Source organism: Parasteatoda tepidariorum, chromosome 1 (assembly GCF_982258835.1).
Source record: "Parasteatoda tepidariorum strain Cologne lab strain chromosome 1, Ptep-v5.0, whole genome shotgun sequence".
NCBI lineage: Eukaryota > Metazoa > Arthropoda > Arachnida > Araneae > Theridiidae > Parasteatoda > Parasteatoda tepidariorum.
The window spans coordinates 79,526,125-79,551,177 of record NC_141755.1 but is presented as its reverse complement, the minus strand read 5'-3'; the positions used below and the strand labels follow the sequence as shown (position 1 = coordinate 79,551,177).

At 25.6% G+C, this 25,053-nt stretch overlaps 1 protein-coding gene across 1 annotated transcript in view; it reads left to right on the top strand.

The window, feature by feature from the left end:
• The window catches only part of LOC107441714 (Phosphatidylinositol glycan anchor biosynthesis class N), a 32,862-nt gene that overhangs the window by 2,387 nt on the left and 5,422 nt on the right, over positions 1 to 25,053 (top strand). The window contains 19 exon segments of the mRNA XM_043047734.3: positions 35 to 255; positions 1,057 to 1,160; positions 3,488 to 3,612; positions 5,495 to 5,622; positions 6,689 to 6,805; positions 7,703 to 7,803; positions 8,656 to 8,804; positions 10,624 to 10,645; positions 10,723 to 10,779; positions 12,225 to 12,304; positions 14,521 to 14,708; positions 15,204 to 15,276; positions 16,279 to 16,381; positions 17,542 to 17,634; positions 20,401 to 20,492; positions 22,645 to 22,695; positions 22,779 to 22,857; positions 22,934 to 23,042; positions 23,941 to 24,043. Coding sequence (XP_042903668.2) covers positions 35 to 255; positions 1,057 to 1,160; positions 3,488 to 3,612; positions 5,495 to 5,622; positions 6,689 to 6,805; positions 7,703 to 7,803; positions 8,656 to 8,804; positions 10,624 to 10,645; positions 10,723 to 10,779; positions 12,225 to 12,304; positions 14,521 to 14,708; positions 15,204 to 15,276; positions 16,279 to 16,381; positions 17,542 to 17,634; positions 20,401 to 20,492; positions 22,645 to 22,695; positions 22,779 to 22,857; positions 22,934 to 23,042; positions 23,941 to 24,043 — 1,995 coding nt within the window.

Sequence of the window (25,053 nt, the reverse complement as noted above, 5' to 3'; positions counted from 1 at the left end):
AATGCTTGTTATTAAATATCCTTTTTTGTTTCAGAGAAATAATAACTAATGTTGGAGCTTGGGGTATATCTCACACACGTGTTCCAACCGAATCTCGTCCTGGCCATGTGGCTCTTATTGCTGGAATTTATGAGGATGTCAGTGCTGTTACCAAAGGATGGAAGGAAAATCCTGTTGAATTCGACTCAGTCTTCAATGAGAGCAGGTATACGTGGGCCTGGGGAAGTCCAGATATTTTGCCAATGTTTAGTAAAGGTATGTATACAAAAAAATCCTCAAAATATAATTGTATTTATTTAATTTTAATATTCTTACTTGCATAAATGTACATTTCTCTTTATCAGTGAATTAAAATCAATGACTTGATCATATGGCATAGGTTTGAATTCATGACCTAACAATTTCTTTTGAAATTGGAAGTGTAAAATGTTTGTAGAATTTCAGGCAATGCTTCTAATGAAAGTTTTTTTTTTTTTTACATCAATCAATTATTAAAATGGGCGATTATTATTTAAAACTAGATATATAATGGTTGTTGCTAGCAGGTCTAAGATAATTAATTAAGCTTAGTTGTAATTTTATCTTCCTTCTTAAAACTTTTATAATTTGGTTGCCACTTGGACGTCGGAATTTGCATCTGGTAACTAGCAAATAAGTACCCTGTGTAATTTATAAAAATAGTTGAAAATAAATATGAAATATTTCATTCAAAGTCGGCCAGATATAATGTGTTGAATAAAAGCTGGATGAATCTACAATACTGTTTTACAAAAGAGTAAGGAGGGTTCTATCTAATTTCATCTAAATCAATAAATTTGTTTTGAAAATGCTTTTAGTTAGGCAGAAATATGGTTTTTCACTGTAACTCAATTAATTACTGGAACAATCAAAACTTAAGTTAATTATATGAATTTCGTTGAAATATTATATTTAAACACGAGAAATGTTTAAAATAATATTCATTTCAGATTAATAATTTCCTTGTTTCAATTAAACTAACCTGTATCTTCTTAAATTCTTTCTAATTTTATTTTTTAATTAAATTGTTTATTTTAGGAAAAAAGAAAAATGTTCTCATCGATATGTATTCTCCAGCTGAAGAAGATTTTGCTTCTGCAACTCCACATCACCTAGATGAATGGGTTTTTAAAAAACTTGAGGTTTGTAAACTGGTAACTAAATGTTTTGAAAGTGTTTTTTTATTTTATTTTTTATTGAAAATGAAGCCATCTAGTAATGAAATACAATTACATTTGTTTGTGTACAGATGTATCTATATATATACATATATCTTCTTATCTTTTCTTTATCATATCTATATATCTTCATGTATATATATATATAAATCCTGTTGTGTTTTAAGCAATTTTGTTTATCGTTATTGATCTAAATTTTATACAGTTGATAACTAAGGATCTCATCTAGAACAGTACTAAAAAATGTTATGCAGAGAGTTATCAAATCAGGACCAGTCTGTGCTAATTTTCAATTATAAGCAAAAATATTCTTGGCGCCTCCCTACTTTAAGGATAATAATAAATGTATGCAAAGTAAAATAAATTTTATTCATAATTTTAAAAATAAGTTAATCTACAAATTTTATTTATTTATTTTTTTTATAAAAATGTGGTACACACTACATATATAATGTATTTTTATTTAAATTCCATAGAGCAAAAAAAAAAAAAAAAAAATGTCCTACCCTAAGAAATTCCAGAAGAGCAATCAAAATAATAGATATCTATATGCATTTACATTTTTACCTACTTATCATTTATGCCTGGTATTCTGAAATGTAAGAAGTATTGTTTGCATACAATTATAAATCTTACCTATTTATATTTTGAAATTTATTTATTTCATAAGGATCAAAAAATTTGGATAATAAATTATATCATTTTGTTTTGATTTATATTTTAACACAGCAAAATACAAGACATGAACAAAATATTGCAAAGAACTTAATATTGCTCAAAAGTATGCTCATTGGATTATTCAGATGTATACAAATGTTCTTACTTGATTATGTGAATTAACTGCTAAATATATATAATAAACATTAGTACATTTCTTTGTTTGAATAATCATGTAAAATTGAATGAATAAAGGTAGGACTATTTTAATCACCCATCATAATTAACCGACTTTACACAATCAAATTTCCATGTATTCTGATCACTGTAACATTTCAAAAATACCTCTTCCTAATATTTTGCTCAAGAATACAAATTATTTTCATCAATCCAACATTTAAATTTTGTAGGCTGGATAAGCCAAAGATTTCTGATAATGTGGACATTTCTATCATTAATTAAAACAAAAAAACTATTTAAAATATATTGTACAATTTAATGTAATAAATATATTAATTTCCGGTACACCTAATATATAACCCAAAAAAATTTATTTTGAGACTTATTGAATAAATAAAACTTAAAAATTAAAATTTATGTGATGAAGGTCTTAAAAAGTAATGTCTTAAAAATAAAGTCAAAATTTGAAGCTTTTAAAAAATTTCAAAATTTTTATAGGATAATAGAAAAAAAACTAAATCATTTATATTAATATTAATTTATGTGTTATAATTTTTACTTTGTTAATATTTTAAAAAATTTTAAAAATATTACATTTGAAATAAAAACTTTTAGAAAGCAAAAATAAACTAACTCAAATATAAATGTAATCGCTAAAATTTAAAACTGAAATAATGATAATTAAAAATAAAAAAAACAATACATTGAAATTTTTAAAAAAAAAAATTTTTCCATATATTTAAGATTTTAATTTATCGATAGGAGAGGTTATAAGCAATATTACAATTTCTAATTTTATTCAAATTTGACATAAATTTAAGTTAAGTATTGAAAAAATTACAAGCAGGGAAAATTAAGACACAAAAAAACACAATCACAAAAAAATAAAAGAAAACCCAATAGATAAAAACAAAAAACTAATTTAATAATTAATTTTAGAAAATCTATGTTCATCTAACTAGCCTGCATTATTTCATTCTAATTAAAAGTAAAAAAATTTTATATTTTTGAAATTTTTTTTAACTAAAAATGAAGCATTGTTAACAAATTATATACTGATAAAGTAAAAGAAAACAATATGATTATAAAGCTTTTAATTTAAAATTACATTTTGAAAAGTGAAAATTAAAAAATTATTATTTAATTTTGAGGAAAGTAAAAAAATTTTTTATTTACTTTTAGAATGAAACTAAAAGTAACTTGAATCTGAAATTAATGTTATACTTTAGAATTTGAAAAATTAATGAAATTTTGGATGGATGCTTTCTTTAAAAGAACTCTGCAGCTGGAAATTCAAAGAGTCTCTTTCTCTAACATAGTAATTATTAATTTTTCTGTCAAATCTGAACTACCTGTGCTTCTTATTATAAATTCTAAGTCACTATTTTTGTTATTATTGCTATGCACTTTTGTCAGAAAGACAATATTATAAAATATGTGTCTTCTTTGTTTAGGAATTTTTGGAAAGGTCAAAAACTGATTCAGCATTGAGAAGCATGTTGGCTCAAGATAAAATAATCTTTTTCTTGCATCTGCTGGGAATGGATATTAGTGGTCATTCATATAAGCCTGGTTCCCAGTAAGTTTGAAGCAAAGCTACCTCATTTTCCTTCTTCAACTTATTTATCAGTTACATACATTTTTATCACATGGTACAGCTATTTACTTTCAAAACTAATCAGACAGCTCTTGAAAATATTATTTAAATTACATTTCCATTTAAATTGTTTTGAAGTAACCTCCACCTGCTGCAATGCACTTCTATTTAAGGTTCTGTTTCAAAATGCTCTTCATCTCTAATATGGATGGTGTTTTCAACACTATGGAACGATGCAAGCTCGATGCCACCTAAATTTCCGGGTTACTGTTTCCGTTGTATTTTAAAGCCATTTGGCATCATTGTGTTTTGAGATTCTTGCAAACGTGGTATTTGATTACTTGTGTTTAGAATGCTGACAATACTTTTGTGTGTGTGTTAGCACTAGCGTAAGATGGTGCACAGCTTGCAACACGAACAAACAATAATAAACAAATGGAAAGAGGCCAAATCAGGACTGCCAAAAAGCTAGTTGTTCAAAATCTAGCAACCATGTCACCTTTTTTAACTCTATATCTATAAATAACTAAAACAAATTTTCACTTTAAACTCACCGAAATTACTTAATAACATTAATATCTTATGAAATACGGCAGATTTGAGGTCAAAAATTATCTAATTTATTTCTTTTATTGAAAACAAAATTATCCGTTTGAAAATATCGCCTCGCAGAATAGCATGTAGTAAGCAGCTGCAAACTTTCTAACCGGAACTACAGCAGGCATACAGCTCGAGATTGTTATTGTTTACATTTCTGCTGAAAACACCATCCATTGGGGTTCCTTTAATGCTTTCAACATTTTTAAATCTTGTTCCGTTTATAAATTTTCCAGTTTCGGAAATGAAAAGAAGAAAAATTGTACCAGAAATTTTTTAAAGTGGGAATTGTTTCATTTTCATTACCTCCAACACCAAAAATATGCACAAAAAAAAAGTTTAAGAATGAAGATTTTCTAAGACAGCTAAAGATTACTTTGAAAACTTATTAAATGGGTATGTTATTTAACGTTTTCAGGAGTTACTAAACCGGTCCACCAGTCCTGGAAATTAATAGCTGTGCATTATATTTTGTTTAACTGTTAATTTACTTTTATGAGAAAATATTTATCTTTTTTTTTTCTTTCATTTACTATACAATGACCCCTCATTATTATGAAACGTCTGTTTGGAGGTAAAGGGATTGTTATGTTGAGCATCAACTACAACTCGGTTGTTTAAATTGTTGTTTTTATGATGTTATAAAATGATCTAATCACTCAAAAATTAACCATATGTGCGGAAAAAAATCTGTACTAATACCACCTTTAAGTAAACTTTTGAGTCTTGCCCAACTGTAAAATTTGCTCTCACAGTTATAAATTTCTGTAACTGAAATATATTGTTTCAGTTTTAAAATTTCTTGATAATTCTAAAATTTAAAGCAATATATTTCTAAAAAATTTTTAAATTGTCATCAGTTGAGAAAATCAAACTACTGAAAAATTTTTGTTTTGAAATCTTAGCAAATAAAATTGCTTTAATGGTAGTTAACTGGGATTGAATACAATTATTATTATTTGTATATAAAGTTATTTCTTTGTCCTAATATTTATTAAAAAAAACTGATTATTTCTTGCAATATAGTGATACTTTTAATTTTGCAGTGTATGTTAATGTTGCACTAAAAATAAAGCATATATTTTTAGGAAGATGCTTATTTTATTATACTTTTTGTTGTTGTTAATTGTGTTTCTCTAAATTTATGTAGAAATTACTTCTACTCTACTATCATTTTCATATTTTCTTCATTACAAACTATGCATTGTCTAAATGAATAAGGAATCTAAAAAAATTTGAAGTTGTATTATTTATTTATTTTTTATAGAGAATATATAAGAAATATTAAAGTAGTGGATTCTGGGATTGAAAAATGTGTCGGCTTGATTGACAGCTATTTTAATGATGGCAGAACTGCTTATGTGTTCACATCAGATCATGGAATGACTGATTGGGGTAAGTTATATAATATTTCTCTAAGTTATTTATGTTGTATAAAATTTTTCTGATGAATAATTTCTTAGAATTGAGCATTATAATAAAGAAAACCTGTTCAGCCATTTAAAAACAGTCACTAACTTTTAAACTTTAAATATGCCAATATGTATATAAATAAATCTTCTTAAATTTCCGTTTTTCGTTCCTTATTTATTACCTCATATATATATACAAATTATCTTTTACTTTTTTGTTTTCTGATTTATTTTATTAAAATTAATAATTGTATATCCCTTGTTAGTTTTCTGTAAACAGAAAGTGCAAAGATATAATAAATGGTTTTTAACAAATTTGTAGAAATAATAATACTGTTCAATTAAAACGTCAAATTAAATAGTATTATTATCATATGAGCATTAAACAGTATTATACCTGCAATTAATAATTCTAAGAACGCTGAAGCGATATTATGTACTTGAAAATTAAAATAATTAAAACGGAAGAATGGTCAACATGTTTCGGGCTCCTGAAGCATGAAGTTTCTGATCATGATCAAATTGTTATCTATCTGTTCATTTATAATTAATAATTAATTTGGAATTTTGGAACTGCTGTTCGAAATATGAAATATTGTTCTTGTTTAAAAAATGTTACTAGTTTTTACCTTGAAATTATTTTCATTTAACATAATTAAGTATTCAACGCAGGAAAGGGCATGCTTTGTGCTATGTAGACTAAATTAAAAACCATATGGATGAAGCACAAATAAAAGTACATAAATTGACAATACTATAGTTTCAGTTCGATAAACAAGAACCTTCCTCAGTACCTAAATGTCAAATGCAACTTTGCTATTTCCAATTTACATACTTTCATTTGTGCTTTATTCACGCTATTTTTTGCTTTAAAATTTAGTATTATTTTAAGTGTTTAGTTTGATAGAAAAATAAAACTTTGTAATAAATTAATGAATTCAACATTGTTCTTATTTAATTGGTATTGATAGCTGTTTCTTCCCTGTAGCATTGTTACAAGTATTTCTCGATGTTATAATTGTTTTGTAACTTATTTTGATATTTTTCAGGTTCTCATGGTTCAGGTGATACTCAAGAAACCTACACACCTTTTGTTGCATGGGGATCTGGAATCAGAGGTCCTATGGGTGAAGGCAAAGATATTTATCATGATGGATTGTCTGAAGGTTGATAATATTGCACCTTCACTCTGTTATATTTAATTTTGACATATTTAAGTTAACTATAAGTTTAACAATAATGTATTTGATATTTCTCAATTATTATTTGGCCCAGAAATTTTTTTTATTGAACTGCTTGATTGAAAGTAACTAAGCTTTTATTTTTTCGCATTGTCATAATTCTCATGAATTCCACATGGATAACCCATAATAAACCCATTATAACACAATTTAAGTTAAAGTTGGATATACAATTTCCTGAATTATAACAGGTTTGGATTTGAATGACTGCTCACGAAGATCGAATTAGAGTTCTTCTTTTGTAAACTGTCATATTGTAGGCTTTGTAGCTGTCCTGATGAAAAATATTTTTTCCTTAATTGTCCTGATTTATTGCTTTTTATCCTGATATTCATGATTTTCATAACTATATTTTTTTCGACACTATGACTTCTAAAGTAACAAAATTTATATCACATAAAATATTTAATGCTGTCTATCAGTTTTTTTTCTTTTTAATTGCGAGTAAAATTAAAAGTGCATTTTTGTTAAATAGTTGATCATAATTTAAAAATAAGCAATAAAATTTTTTTTCATATGACGATTTATCATTAAAAAAATATGACGTCAAGTTTTAAAATGAAATTTTTTTATGGAACATATCTATATTAACAGATATGTTCGATTCACATCTTTGACATATCATTTTAAAGATGTTACACTTCCACATGCTCTTTTGCACAATAGCGGTTAAGGAGCGTAATTGAAAAAGTAGCTAATTTAGATGTTTATGTACTTTTATGTATATGTGCATGTTATAGTAGAGTGAAAATTTTCAATTACATTACTTGTTTTGATTGTTAAATTAAAATGTAGAACAAAATTTTATGTCCCCTATTTCAGAATGGAAACTTGCCCAGATTAAAAGAATCGATATCAATCAAGTGGATATTGCTCCTTTGATTTCCACTTTAATTGGAATTCCTTTCCCTATTAACTCATTGGTGAGTTATTATTTTATTAAATACTCTTGCAGTTTGTGTTAGTCTTAAAAATACTTGATCAACAAAAAAAAAAATTTTTTTTCATATTGCTATTTAATTTACTAATTGATTAGACATGTAAATTTAACTGAATTGAGAATCTAATATTTGTCTCTATTTCAGAGAAACATTTCAGATTTTATTTGATTTAGAATTTTGACTCAATTTACATAAGTTCATATTCTTAAAATAAAGTAGTTGTACAACTAAGCTAGTACTTTATTATCAGGGGTCTGTCCAAGCCAAATTTACTACCATTTAGAGGTACCTTCACAAATTCAACTTTAGGAAAAAACGGTAGTTTCACAAAATACTTTTTCTTCAAATTTTATTTTTGTGTCTCGTAAGAAATGATAAATCAATGTTTTAACCATATTTTTGTGTCGATTTTTTAATATGATTTTTAATTTTCACAAATTATGTATAAATTTTCACAAAATAGGTACCTCACAGAAAAACCTAGACGAACCCATGATTATTGCATTTATTGGTTCAACGTCTTTGTTTAAAAAGCATTTTAAATATGTTTCTTTTATTTTAAATTATTGTTTTTAGATTTTTAAAAGAATTAAAATCTGAGCTTTTTCTGTATCATTAAAAAAAGTCTATACAAACTTGATGATGGATTGCTCATAACAGAATTGTATTGAAATATTTTTATTCTTAATCTGAAATGATCAAAATTTTCCCAATCGTTATTCATGAATATTTATTTTTAAGCATTGAAAGTTTCTGCCCTGTCTGTTTCATCATTTATGAATACAAACATTTATGAATTTCAATTGTTTTCTTATGTCTGTTTTATGCTTTTAGGGAATCTTACCTGTTGAATATTTAGACACAGAGTGGCCTCATAAAGCCCTCTCTTTATTAACAAATGCTCGTCAAATTCTTGCTAATTATCAAAGACAGATGCAGTTGAAGAAAGAAAATACAATACCATTATTCTTTTGGAGCTTTAAGTGAGTTGTTATCTAAGTTTAAAAGTTCTTGATCAAAATAGATACTTAGATGTTTTGGGGGTCATAAGAAAATCATAACAAATATTGATGCTGGTGATGCTTAGTATTAGTAATAATATTATAGATACTGTGACTATAAATTTTTATGATACCTCAAAACAGATAAGTTTTGCAAACTGTTCAAATACTATAAGGCTTATGAATATAAATTCATATACTATTCTAGAATTTTTTTTTTTTTAATTTTTACAGTAGGAGATCTTTATAACACAAAGCTTCACGTTTTATTTAAAAGACTTTTAAGTTTCATAATGCAAACCTTAAAATGTGAAGCTTTGCATAAAGTTTTGTGTTATATACAGATCATTTTTTCACATATCTTTAAACTTACCTACTAAACATGCTAATATTTGTTTTGAACAGATCAATCTTAAAAGACTTTTAAATAATATTTAGTTACAAATACTTAAAAACACAAAATTAAGTATTTATTATTTAGAGAAAAAAATTTACATTTTCTAGAGCATTATAACTAATAACAAAAATATTTATCAATTTTAATCTGCTTAGATTTTTGAAATTGTTACCTATTAGTAAATAATGTTAAAAGTTAAGCCCAGTTATAGAGATTTCTTAACTGCAATTCTTATTGTTTACACACAAAATTATACACTTTATGGAAAAATTTAGTTTATTATAGAATTGTATTATACAGATCTTCTACTATATTTGCAAATAAATTTTAAAATTTTACTTAACAAGCTTTCTTGTTGTGTAGAATTTAGAATTGTTATATTTTTTCTTGCTAATTTCATTTTTGTTTATGACAAGGAATTCTCGGTATTTCTCTAATTTAATTAGCATTCCTCCATGTCTGCTTAACAGGCATGAGAATTTTAAGAAAGGTGTAATGTGATTCGTTTCATAATTTTTTCATGTTTTTTTTCTTCTTTTTTTTTTTAATGGAATCTAGTGCAATGCTCTAGCTAAAAAGCAAAAATGTCTTGTTCATTTTTGCATTTTTTTATTATTTATTAATTTTTTCATAAATATTCTAACTGAAACTCTGGTTTTCTTACGAATTTCAATAGAAAGATCGTAATAATTTTAATCAAATAAAAAACTACCCAATTTCAACTTTGTATTTATACTTACTTCAAGCAAATTAATTAGATGTTTTATTGTTTTTAATTTCCATCAATATTGATATCCAAGCTTAGATAAAATAATAAATTTTCTGCGAACACAAAATCTAAATTTTCAAAAAACCTTCTGAAAACAATTTTTCTGACTCTTGTAACTAATTTTAACAAATATCACTGATTTTTTTTAAAAGTGTTTTAATTTTTATGAAACTCTATATTGATTCCTACATATACCACCATGCCAGCATATATCTTTTTAATTTATCAATTTTTTGATGATATAACACTAGTTATTGACTTACTTCATTTTACCTCAACCTTGGATTTCCTTGTATATCTAAAATTTGAGTTACTCAGAAACATTTCAATGCAAACATTCAACAAATATTTTTTTAAAACTCAGCTGCTCATTCAATTTTCAATACTTGAAAATCAAATGCAATTTCAGCCGCTTTATATATAATGAGTAGTACTAAAAATATTTCTATGAACAATCCTTGCGCTTTCATGTATATTATTCATATCTGTTAATATCTCTGTTTAAAAAACGTTTTTTTATTTTTTTTATTATTTAATTTTTTTTTTTTTATATATATAAATTATTTTTATAAGTTATTAATTTTCATTCTTATGATTTCATTATTTACTAATAAATGATTAAATTTTTCTTTTAGAGATCTTTCGACTGCTCGTCAGGTAACTATTTCCATAAAGATATCTCATTTTTATTTTTATTATACTATTATATAAACCTTTATTTTTTATTCTTATAGGGAGAACTTATGGCAATGGTGGACACTCTTTTGAAGCAAAATCGATATAAGGATGTTGTAAGCTTTATTTCTTAAAGTTGAACTATGTCATTTTCACTTAATTTTTCACATTAGTTTTTTTTCAGTATTTATATTTTATTAGTTTTAACAAACAACCCAAAGCATTTTATTGACGTGGTTTAACTTTCAATTATCTAATACCATTTATTATTGCAAGATTAATTATCTATTTTTTCTAAATTCTCATTTGCTTATACCTTTTTATTTTTACTGATGATTAACTTAACTTAGTAAATTCTAATATCTAATTGAGGAGGGAAAGATTACTTTTTAGTTTTTAACTTAATAATTATCTAATACTTTTTGCATAATTGCAAAATAATTTACATATCCTTTTCTAGCTTAATCTTTTTTCTAGCTAGTGTTGAAACTTATTATCTTGTATTTGTGTAATTCCAGGAAATGTTACAAATAATCTTTTTATCCTAATTTAACTTTACTTTTTCCTTTATGAGGAGGTACATTTAATTAATTCAATAAAAAAGGCATACTTTTAAGTAAGTAATAACTTTTAACTTAATTTGTTAAGGATATTACTTAACAAATTTTCTTTTAAAATGAACTATTGATTTAATAATTATATTTTCACACATTAAGATATAATCCAAATTCATGGAATAAAAAATATCTATATTTAGAGAAAGCATGTTGTGCATTGTATGTAATAGAAAGTGGACTGTAGTGGTTTGATTTAACATTTATTAAACAAAACTTAATAAAACAAATTAACTATGTACACGAAGAAAATTATTATGACTGCTGCAATAGACGTAAACAATGAAAGGTAGCTCAGGAGAGAGCTGGCAAGTGAACTTCCTTGTTCGAATTTCTTGAGTGAACGAATGCTTGCCTCTCTGACAGAGATGCAAAGTGGAGTGGGGGCGAGATAAGGGTAAAACGCGTAGGCGTATATTTTTGAGATCTATAAGATTTGAGATAAATAAAATTGTGTGTTCACAGAGCAGCACTTCATCAGGGGATTTTTAATATTAATTTTATTTTAATATTATTTTTACAATATTTTTTTAAAAAAAATTTTAAATCATTTTTAAGTAATTTTATATTGCTACTAGTTTATATAATTTGAATTTGGTTTTAGTTGCCTTGTGCGCTGTTCTAATTTGAATTAGTGTAGTAATGGTTATTTATTTTTCCTACCTCCTGTTTAATAATTTTGACTTAAGAATTTGAATTTATACATGTTTTTTTTTTTTTTTTTTTTTTGTCTGATTTCTTATCTTAAAATATCATGTATACAAATATTTTATCATACTTAAGGTTAATTTCTCTAACAATTAAGATTTATATCTTAGAAAATAAAAATCCAATCAAAAGATATTAAAGTTATCTTTTTTATTTTGCACACTGTGCACAAGCTTTACTTCACAACAGAGACTAATTATCATAATTCAAATAAATAATTTTATTTATTTCTTCCTCAGATTCAAGTGGGTTTAAAATTAATTGAATTGGCTCTAAAAGGGTTAAATTATTACCAAAGACATGACAGAATAGCACTCTGGTAAGTACTTATTTTATTGTTATTGATTAATCTACAGAAAATTATGGAAAGGCATTAGCTATTTATTTTTCATTTTTTCTGCAAAGAATTAAAATTTTTGTTACTTGAATATTTTTGAAGTTAATATTAAGTATTATTTAGAGAATTCTCTAATTCATATTTTTAAAAAAGATTCAGTATATTTTAACGCTTTTTAAATTATAAAAAAAAAGGTGAAGTTTTTTATAGTTATCACAAAATATGCTTTGGAAACTAATCTCTTTTGTTTGTTTATTTTAATTTTTATTATTACTAAATTTTATTATTACTTTACTACTAAATTTTACGTCTAATTTATTTTGCTATTTATTACTACTAAATATAATTTTTCATTACTATAATTTTTGAATCCATACCCAAATGGTGTGAAATTATAATCATTTTAAACTTTTGCTTTTAGGTTCAGAATTAAGACATTTTAAAAAAGCATTTTATGAGATTTTACTATACTTTACTGTTTATAAATGGGTTATGCTGACATTTTAATAGCTTCATTTATAAGCTATATCATCTTTATCAGAAATTCACTTTTTAAAGAATATAAAAATTCATTAAAAATGTAAAAATTGAAAACTAATTTAGCATGTGACAATGATGATATTAACTTTGAAGTGAATTAATTCTTCTACAGAATGAATGGGCTGTCAAAGATACTATTTATAAGATACTATTATTAGTTGGTAGCATATGCCAAGTTAAATATTGAAATCAACCATATATGTGTTTATAAGTAAAGTTTACAGATTATCTTATTTTACATTATGTATATAATTTGTTTAAATCTATTTAAGTAACTAAAACTACTTAAAATTAATTTAACAGTGCATGCTTTCTAAGCTACAAAAAGCTTAAAAGTGCATGCTTACTAAGGATGGATCATTAGCTACAGCAAACATTGGTTAACCTGGAAACTATCAGCAAGTGCTTTTGATATCTCTCAGAGCACTTTTACATTTAAACTACTCCAAAACACGCTTTTTACTCATTACTTCTGTGCTGTACCCTTTAAGTAACATTCCACTCATTTTTGTTGCTGTTTTATTTAATTTGAAAATAACTTTATTTCACTTGGCTATTATAATTTTAACGATGGTAGTCCTAGTTGTCGTGTCTCATAATGCATGTGCACAACATCCTAGCCAGCTTGCTTATTCTACTATGGAGCCATTCACCAAACTTTTTGAACATACCTTGTATGATAATATGATAAATTCTCATTATAAAACATATTAAGATAGGTAGAACTCCAACCCACTCCAGGGAGATATACGGAGATAAAAAGTAAAATTATTACATTAAAAAATTACCCTAAAAACTAAAAATACAGTAAAATTTTGCCAAATGACAGTGGTAGTGATCAGTTAAAAGTGAATTAACTAAAAATATTGACAATTAAAAACGTGTTTTCAAAGCAATAAAAGCTAAAAGCGCCGGTGTAAATGTCGAGAATTAAATGATTATAATAATAAGGAAACAAGAGATGAAAATAAAATCTCAAAACTAAAATCAATGAGAACTAAAAGTCCTATCTGTAAATGTCTAAAAGTAAAAGTCTGAATAGTAGTCGATGAAGTCTAGAATCACAAGTAGATAAAATTTCAAAATGTAGGCTAAAAGTTGATCAGTATAAAATGATGATGACATCTTCTATTGTTGGGGTTCATGACTGGGGTCAATTGATCTGGGGCTAAAATGTCCTCGAGGGTTTGTCTTATTAATTTGAATCACAATTTTCCTGCAACCCAATATAGCAAAGAATTGGTGTTCCTCTTCGTAGTTATTCATGCTGGTTCCACAAAGTGCCTGGATAGTGCTTAATTAGATGTTTAATGTCCTGTCTCACTCCACAGTTATTGCATGAAGCTGATTTCCTAAAATATTTTTGTTGATAGGTCCATGACCAGTAAGGAGCTGGTTTAAGTAAAAATTGGCCTGCAGGTGCTTTATGCTAGGGTCTTTAAAGAATTTATAGGTTTGTCTTCCCTTGTAACTAGACCTCCAGTCATCTCTCCAGTGGTTAAAACTGACGTATTAAACAAAACTTATTAAACAAAAAACGCTCTTAATGTCCTTACATTTTAAAATGTATTCTCTAACCATTTACTTACACTTCTGGTCTACTTGTTATTCTAGCAAAAGTTCAATGACTGTTTTCTAAATAACATCTTTTCTTCTAGCATAAGTATATTTCTTGGCTTTATTGGATGGATGAGTTATGTCATCGTGCTGCTAATGAGAGATTATACAAACTTTGGTCACAAATCCATTGAATCAAGTATTATAAACGAGGAAGAAAACTTCTTTACTGTCAAATGTGTTCTATCATATGGTTTTATAGGATTTCTCATATTTTTCCTCCTGTATGGTATGAATTTTTCCTGCTTATTGTTATTTTTAAAAAATGATTGAAATTACATAGATATAATAGCTGTCTTTATTATGCTGATAAAAATATACATTTTTTAAAAAACTTGATTTTTTTTATAATTAGTGGTCTTGAAATATTAATAAAACAAATGATATTTGATTCTTTTTCTTAATAGTCAATTAAAATTTATAATATTTAAGTTAAACAAAAATTTTAAATGTACAAATTATTTAAATATAAATATATTCTTGTTTTCAAAAACTGTTTTTAAAGGTTGATGATTTTTTTCTCTTTTCAACAATGATTAAAAATTCATTATAAACTACACCTACAAGTTTTTTTTTTATAGAAATTTGTTTCAAAATATGAAAATATTTTAGTTATTTATTTAGTTAGTATATATAGTTTACCTAAACTAATGAAACACTTCTTTATTATTATCCATATGATATTATTTTTTGTACTTTAATTGCTTTATTGTACTTTTTTTAGTTCAAAATTCTCCTTTCATGTACTACATTTATTTCTTGATTCCTGTTTTCATCTGGCTTATGGTCAATTTGAAGTAAGTTTCATTTCCAAAATGTGTTTTTATAATAGATGTTTGTTTTATGGTGTTGATTTATGTGCGAGCCATCCTTAATTAGACTGGCAGCTTTCAAAAAAAATATAATGTTAAAGCAGCCTTGACTTTTAAAAAAAATTAAGGTTACGGGACATGATTTTTTTAATTTTTTTATCTAGAGTTGTAGTTTAAGTTCAAAAATTTTCTATCAGATGAAACTGCAATCTCTTTAATTTGATTGCTTTTTAATTTGGTTCTCCAATTAAGGACTTTTATATCCAGTTAATAAGAGGCATTTCAAATATATTATAAATAAATTTTTATTCATTAAAAGGTTTCAGAAATGATGTGATTTTCAATTTTTCTCTTCTTAATTTAAAAGTTTTGTATGTATACTCTCATCTGTTAAAAAAGTTTGAACTAAAACAAGTATTTCTGTAAGCAGAAAAAAATTTAATGTGCTTTGAATCTGCTGCAAAAATTGCTATTTTTTAAATTTTTTGACTGTTTGTAAAGTTTTTGAATCCGTCAGGCTAATTTAGAACACCCTGTAGAACCTATATTTACTTTAAAGGTGAGCCTAAATATGCAATGGATTAGATCTTTCCACCTAAACTTAATAGATCTTTGTTTTATCAATAATCTTTGCAAAAGAAAAAAAAGACTTCTTGTATATAAAATAGCAGCTATTTATTAAATATTACCTATTCATCGAAGTTAATGTTTTATTCACTTCAAGGTGAAAAGGTAGCATTCAATTTACCATTAAAATATAACCTTTTTACAAACATATATAGTACCTTTACTTGTTAAGAAAAAACTTCCTGGATATTTTTATTTGTGGTAGCTTTCCACTTAATTTAAATTTTCAATTTATGATAATTTATGTTGCTTGTGCTTGTCTGCAGTATTTTTTTTAATGTAACATTATAAAATAAATGCTACTTGTTTAAACTTATTATATTGTTCTTTTTGTGTATAATAAATATATTATTTTTGCAGCTTGGAAATATTTTACTCTGCCAGATTGCATCTTGAACGTCGAAATACATTCTACAAATTCATTGGATTTTTAATTATCAGCTTAATTGGAATGGAATTTTTGGTAAGAATTCACTTTTAGAAGTATTCTTATTAGTATTATAGATATGCGTATTATTATGTACAAAAATTATTTCTTAATTAAAAATTATTAAAATTATTTCTTATTAAAAATTATTTCTCTATTTATATTTATAGATGATTTCATATTTATAGGAAATACTTTTTAAATGAAATGACACTATGATTGTCATATAAATTTAATTATGTTCTTGTCATTACAGCTTGTTGAGAAAAGCCTATATATGCTTAAAAATTTGACTTTTTTTATTTATATTGTTTTCATTATTTTTATCTTCAATAATATATTATCAAATTTCATTAAAATCATTATCTTATAAAATCTTAATAAAAATGATTTTAATATTTAATTCAAATAAGCTACATGATATAATTTACTTTTGGGTCAAACTTTCTCAAAAATTTGAAGCTGAATTACTACTTAAATTATTGTTTTTGGTTTGAATTTCATTTTACTTGAATTGCTGTTATTTTGAAATTTTCCTTTTGATATACCACTTATTTTGTTATGTATGACCCATTGATAAGCGACATTAAAAAAGGCTTACCATCCTATGCACACTTTTAAAGGTGATCTATATCTTTACTAAGGACCTTTACTATAATGAAGACAATATTATGTATGAAGAGGAAGAAAAATTTAGTATAGAAAGTATTTAAGTCTTGATGTGATGCAAAAAGATATCCCATTGGATGTGTTTAAATTTTGCTAAATATTCTGCTCGAATGCTGATTAGGAAGAATTTATGATACTTTTTTCCTTTTGATGAATTAGTTTTCTATTGTTATATTTTTGTAGAATCACTGCACTGCAAAAGTATTATATTTTTGTTATTGTAAAAAAATACACAATAAACTGTAATATATTTTTATATTCCTTTCATTGCGGATTTTTTTTTTTTTTTTTTTGAACACAGTATTTATTTTTGCTGTTATTATTGCTTGCCAAAGTTTCACATGTGTTGTGGTAGGACTTTATTAATTTTATGACATTTTATTCACATTGTGCAATGTTTTAGTTGCTTGTCGCTAATAATTTCTCATTACTTGAATCTAATACATAGTTATTAGGCATTGTCTTAAAATTTGGTATCCATAAATTACTTTAACACTAATCATAAATTAAATCATTGATTCATCTAGGTTATTTCTTTCTTCAAAAGAGAAATACTGTCTTTCATTCTTTGGGCTATTGCTTTTTGGCCATTCATGTCTTCTGAGTTGCATTGTCCTAAAGTAAGATACTGAGTTTTTAATAACTTTAAATATTTAGTGTTAATAGATTTTTATTTACTTATTTATTTATTTTTTATTAAGTAGGTATATCTAATTTATTAATTATGAAATAAGTTCACATTGTATTATTTTCTATGTTTGTACCTTGTTTTTTGTTGAAACATCTTAAAATATGTATCTTTAATCTCCAGTAAAAGAAAACTCTTAAAATTAAATGAAATTAAAAAAAACTTTATAAAATTATACAACTTTTAAAAAAAATTTATTTCAAATAAAAAAATGTACTAAGCTGCTCACATTGTTGAAATGAATGAAAAAAAAAAGTAAATATTATTGATTTTAATCCTTTAGCTTTTCGGAAAAGAGGAAGGCCAAATTAAAAACAGCTTGATTCTGCGTCATCAGACTTTAGAGTGATTGGTGTAAAAAACTGACAATTCAAATTAATTGTTCTGGAAAAATCTTTAACAGAAGATCTTATGACCCACCCTGGGATGTAATGTAAATATTATGATAAATGAGCTTTATAATTCTCATGTCACTTCTATTGCTTTAATCTCAAGTCCTTATGTACATGTCAGGAGTGTAGTGAAGGGGTACTTGGAAGGGTGACATGTTTCCACTGGGTTTTCTTTTCTTCAATTTTGCAGTTTTTTATTAATTGTAAGTTTTATTTATTTGTGTCACTTTTTTATGTACTGTAAGAAAAAAAATTTTCAAAATCAAAAGTTCTGCGTTGAGTAAGTAACTAGAAAAAGAAATTTCATCCCACAATAACTTTGTTTTAATGATTCGACTCTCTATTTTCAAGAAAATAATCTATATTTTTCAAAGGATTAACTTCTACCATTGTGATTAATCGATTAAATATAGATTACTATATAAATGTTAGAGATCACCATCATCATCATTTTTTGGTAAACTTATTCTTTCTTCAATATCACGTTGATTATTTAAAGTATCAAACCAATTGTTTGCATCAAACTTCATAACCTTTAGTAAAACCTTTTCCTATCACCACTATATAATATAATTCCAGTTTTAAAAAACTATATCATGGATGGAAACCCAAATTCCGATGATTATTTTCTTGATTTTTCTCTAATTTTCTATTTTTGTCTAGTGTTGACAGAAATTCTTCTAAACAGCATACATAAGAAAACAAACTGAATGTTTTACTAAAATGTGTGTTAATGTAACTAGCAGGCTATTAAAATATGGTTAAACTGAACACGCTTTTAAATATAAATCATTTTTGTTAAATCTCTGCCATTTACATATTGAAATCTCTATTTTTCAAATAGCATATATAAGGAAAATGTGCCATTAAAAGCTCTTATAGGATTATGTTAGGGCAAAGTTCTATAATAAAAAATACCTTAATACAACTCCTACTATCTTTGTGAGTAAATATCCTTACTTGGACCCAGATAGCCTAGTGGGTAGGGCACTGGGCCCATGTCCAAGAGTTTGTGGGTTCGATCCCTGCCGGCAGAACATTCTCTATGTAGTAAATGGCGACTGATGCATGTTAAATCTGTCTAGGCGCAAGGTCCTCCATGTTCCTATAACAAATCAGTACCCCTGGGGGTACTGATCCAAAAGATTCCTTGTCTTCTGGATTGGTTCAAAATTACAAGGCTACAGAGTTCAACATTAGTAGTCGTAAACTCAAAATTGGGTCGGCTGTTCACCGACGCATATAAAATATAAAAATAAAAAATATCCTAACTTAAGGATTCTCTTATTAACTTTTTCAAATTTTGCTGTGTTTAATACTAATGAATTAAAGAATAGTGTTCTTAAATCATCGATCAAGGAAGAAGTATAATCTATCTTCTGCTGTAGAGGACCTTGAACAATCTAAACTTTAGTTGCACCTAAAAACAACCTTAAACTGTTTTTCCTGCTGAGAAACCAGTTTTCTTCTATATTATTCACACAAAAAATTAATAAATAATTTCTTTTTGCAATTTTTCTATACAAACTTACACATATATGGAATAGTTGGTCTATTAAGTTCTATGCATAATTTTACTATTTGAAATTACATACTTGTATTTTTATTTAAAACCTAAATGAATTTTTGGTCAGGTATTTGGACAAATAATAAAGATTCCTTTATAAAATGAAAAAGCAAATTGTTTTATGATTAATTTAGTTATAAGGCATGCTTGTGCATTCCTGATATAATATGTTGTTTGAAATATGTTGTTTGAAATATCCTGTTATTATGTAACATTTTTTCCCTTTATTTGTTAGAAATTTTCATTAGCTGTTAAAAATTAAATAGAATATTAATTTAAAAATTTTTTACTTTGCAAGCAGCTATAATTATTAAGATTGTATCTAGAACATTTCTGTAGTAAATGCTACTAAATATTTAATTTTCTTTATTTTTCAAATGAAATATTGTAAGAATAAAATAATTTTATGATATTTTAATTAAATTTCACTTTAAAGACAATCTAGTTTGCGCATTTAAAAAATATAATTAAAAATTGCTTAGATTTCTTTTGTAGCTATTTTTTGAAGAAAACATTGCATTTACAGATTTATTTCAAGCTTTTATTGTTTTTAAGTTAAAATAATAGTTATTCTTCTGCAGCTGTCCCAGTTTTTGGTCCATGTAGACTTTTAAAAAAATATTTGTAATTTTTGAAATGAATCATTATATTCAAAGCTTTTAAAAAAAAACTTTATTTGACTCGATTTGTACAGATTATATTTATATGAATTTCTTATAGATATCTTTTTTTTTTTTAGAAACTTAGTCTCGCATGGTGTTTAAGTTCTTTTGCACTATCAATATTTCCTATGATGCCTGTCATTGGAAAAGATACTCATTATAACTCTGTGTAAGTATTTGAATTACAATGAGACAGTGAGAATAATTCTATTTATAAAATGCTGTTTTGTGCTGAATTTAAGTTTAAATAACTCATAATTTTATAAAATTTAAATTAAAAAAATTATATGTGTGAGGCATTTTATATTAAAACCAATTTATCTTTTTTAGTATTTTTATTGGAGAAAAACAAAGATTACTTTAATAAACTTTTAATTCAAATCAAGTTTTTTATTGTCTTAAGAAAAATTGGATTCTGCAATTTTTTGTAGTTTATTTTTTTAAAAACATTTTAGTTTTTATGTAAATCGTATTGTTTTAAAGTTATTGGCCTAGTTTGTTCAGTTGTTTTCATTTGAAAAAGAGCGAAGTTTTAATATTAAAAATTATGTAATTTAATTTTCATATAGTCATTTCACTTAATTGTTTTTATTAGTATAATGTTGTAAAAAGATGAATTTATTATGTGAAACATTTGTGGGAGAGTAGATATTGGCAATGTCAACCTTCTTCTTTAATAAGGTACCCCAACATAGAATCGAGTTAACGTGTCTTATATACTAGGAAATTGCAATTGTATTTTTGTAGTGGTAGATATACACTTTTTCTTTTCTTTTCTTCCAAACGTGGACACGTACCTTGGTTTGCAAAACCCTTAACCATATAGTCCACGTCTGGACAACAGTCTAGCTCGCACAATACGCGTCACATAAGAAAACCATATACACTACTGTACTCCCCCACAAGAATTTTATCTGTGATAGAATTCGATGAATGGGATACCACTAGTTGATTCATTGCTGTTTTGTGAGAAGCTGAGAGAGCTGTATTAAGAACACCGTACTTTTTGAGTGCTGATCGTGACAGCTGTATTAAGTTAACTGTCTTGGTCGCTCCTATGTTGCCTATAGCAGTCGAGTGTATACGTTGTGTGTAATCGAGACTGAGAGGCAACAGCGTGAGGAGTACAATGTCACAGTCACAAGTAGCAAGTCAACCCTCCAATGTGGACCATCCATCGCATCCGGATCACCAATGTGGGAGAGTAGATATTGGTAATGTCAACCTTCTATGAAAAGGTACCCCAACGTAGAATCGAGTTAACATGTCTTATATACTAGGAAATTGCAATAGTTTTTTTGTAGTGGTAGATATACTCTACACATTTTTTAAATAGTTCTTTCTCCAGAAGCAGCTGCTGTTAGTCATTCTATCTCAAGATGCCTAAAGTTCAGTTATATAATTTTCAAGAAATGAAGGGGAAAAAATAGTTTTTTTTTTAAGTATATATATTAAGATTGTGCTATCATCTTTTAATTTCAGTCAAGAAAATGGTTTTATAAAACCAATAAAAATTGAAAAAACATACTGGAATTCATTTTTAAAGTACAAGAAATTTTTTTTTAAAAAAAATCATAAAAGAAAAAAAATCTTGGTCATAAAAAACACAAATCAATATCTTAAAAATCAGCAGCTCAAAAAACAGCACTGAATAACTGAAAAACAGCACTCTATAACTTTTTCATGTATCTTTTCTTAATATGTACAGTAGGTATAATTAGTTTCTTATTTGGCATGTATATTTACAAAAAAATGTTTCTTCTGATTTTTGTTTTTTTCTGCCGTATTTTTTTTACTATAACCTAATTTAAAAAATTGAAAATTAATAAAAAAAATATGCTTGAAAATTAATTATAAAATTTTAAAAATAAATTCATCCAAAATTTGGCAAAATAAGGGCTGTACACTTTAAATACGTTCGAAGGATGTAACTAAAGTGTGCAGCACTAATAATATATTATTTATTCATTGTCGTGGATCTCGTCATACTTTTTTTATTGTGAAATTTATAGTTCCTAACATCACAATTTTGAAATTGAATAAATTCAATTATAGTGTTTTCAATGGTTTCGTATTATGACAAGACACACACACACAAAAAAAAAAATAATAATTATGTTACTGATCAATGATAACTTCTGAAAATTAACATCTTAAGATTTAAAAAATCTTTATATTCATTGAGCTATTTAATATATTATAAATTTGCATTATTTAACAGTATTTCATTGGGGGTGTTTTCTTCCTGTTTTTGGCACTTGAATTATGTAAATAAATACATAAGTTGTTTTAATTAAAAGTTGATTTATTTTGTGTTTTAGGCTCTTAGCTGGATGGTTGTTTGTGTTTGCTGTTGCTTTCTGTGCTAGAAGGTAAATTTCTAAATCATAAAGTTTGCTAAATTTTATCAATATTATGTTAAAATTATATTTTACGAAACCTATTATTTATGTAGGCCAGAAACTGGATTAATTTTCAATAATCGATTGTCTAAAAGAGAGCCCCATAGAATTGTTGTTTTAACTGCAATGCAGGTAAAGTTCACTTATAACCTTTTTTTTTATATCATATTATTTTTTTTAGAAATAAATTAATTTAATTCTAATTTAGGTAGTGATCCTTTGCATTTCTACCTTTACTGTACAAAGTACTTCTCAAAGTATAGCCATGAAAACTGGCCTACCATTTATAAATCAAGCAGTATCCTGGCTCATATTAGGTGAGTCATTAAAATTTATTAAGAATATTGATCTTGTTTCATTTTTTTTATTTACTTTTATATGTTATTTGGTTGTAATCATTTGATTCAGATTTGTATTATATTGAACAGTAATTTCAGTCCTTAAATATATCCATTATTTGAAAAAATTTTCATTTATAGTTTTATTTGCAGTAGCTCCTTTAATATTTTTTAATTCTCAATATCAGCGTTATTGAGGCAACAGCCTAGCTTTAGAACAATAGGTACCATCTAGTCTAGGAAGTAAAAGCTAAGGGTGTGCTGTTGTTTAAAAAATTATAGAGCTTTAATCCCCTGACCGGCTTACAATTGACTGTTGCAGAAGGCCTTTTTGCTTTGCTAAAGTTATATATGGCTGTTCTCTTCTAAAGTTTATAATTGTAAAAAAAAAATTGGAAAAAAAACTGCATTCATATTTATTAATGTTAGAATAATTTATTATCCAAAAGTTTTATTTTCTTATTGAGTAACATTTAGGGGTGAAAAAGGGTGCTCTTTTTTTTGCATATTTTTTTAAAATTATTTATTACCATGCAATTTTCTTTGATAATTATGTTTTTGAGTAATTCACAGTATACTAAGGCTAAGCTTGTGGTTTTGATTTGTTTTACAATAGTTTATGTGTTGCTACTTGCTTTAAATATTGTGATGGTTTGTAAGTTGTGGAGTATAATTTCTAATAGAAGATGTAAAGGTTGCTTATACTTTAACATTTGATAAAATAATCTTAAATCCACACTACTAAAACTATATAAATGTTACATATTTGTGTTAAAATGAATGCATTTTTTGAAGTTAAAATTTTAAAATTGTTGTTCATATTTAACTGTTGTAGCTTTATGAAGTATTGTAGCTTAAAATATATATTTTTTTATAGGTGCATCTCTATTGCTTCCGTTGTTTGGTTCTCAATCAACACTAACGCGTCTCTTAAATGTTTCCACTTCTTTATTTGCCCCTTATATACTTCTAAGCATTTCGTATCCTTTACAATCCAAAATTGTTTTTTGTTATACTTTGTTTGTACAAAATGCACCATAGCATTAAAACTCATTTTTCAGAAACTACAGTAGAACCTATCTTAAAAATTCACTATCGAGATAGTATCCTATATAAAATCTTGCCGTAGAGAATTTAGAAAAGTTTTGCAATCATTTAGGTAAATGTTGCAAAAAATGTTTAGGGGTAAGTTCAGAAGAAAAAAAAATTTTACTTTTAATTAAGAATAAAATAATGCATGTTATATGTTATATAAATCTAAACATGAAATTCTCCTATTGTTATGATTCTTCAAAATTATATTATGGAAATCTAATTTTTCTGTTTTAACTTTCTTCAAAATTGACAAAAATTTAAAAAAATATTATTCTATATTAACCGCTTTGTTATATGGAGCATGTTTTAAATAATATTTAGCATTCTAATTAAAAATTTCTTTATAGAGAGATTCCCTTGATCGGGAGACTCTACTGATTTTACAATCTTTGTTTCTCTCTGTTACAAAAGTACTTCTAAAGCAAATAGATAATAAAATAAAGAAATAAGAGAATATATATTATAAAAATATAACTTATTCATTAAAATCATAGTTTTTCTTAAGTTTTCTAATTTTGTTTTTAAAATTACATTTTAAAATTGTTTTGTGTTATATTAAATTAAAGATATTGTCTCAGTACCTCTGCAAAAGTAGAGAATAATGAGTACAAAATTATTTGATATATTTTCTTCAGCTCCTAGTAAAATATGCATCTAATGACTTTTTTATAACTGATTTGATTTTTTTTTTTTTTTTTTAAATTTTTCAATTGTCACGTAAATCATTTAACGCTGATAAAGGCAAAGTAACAGTAAATCCAAATACTGGCAAACTAGCAGTTGTATCCAAACAATGTCTGTTTATCCAATACTTTATAAAATTATATTGATTTTCTTTCTATTGCAATATATCTTATTAAACTTATATAAATTATCGCTCAATATTTTTTAACTA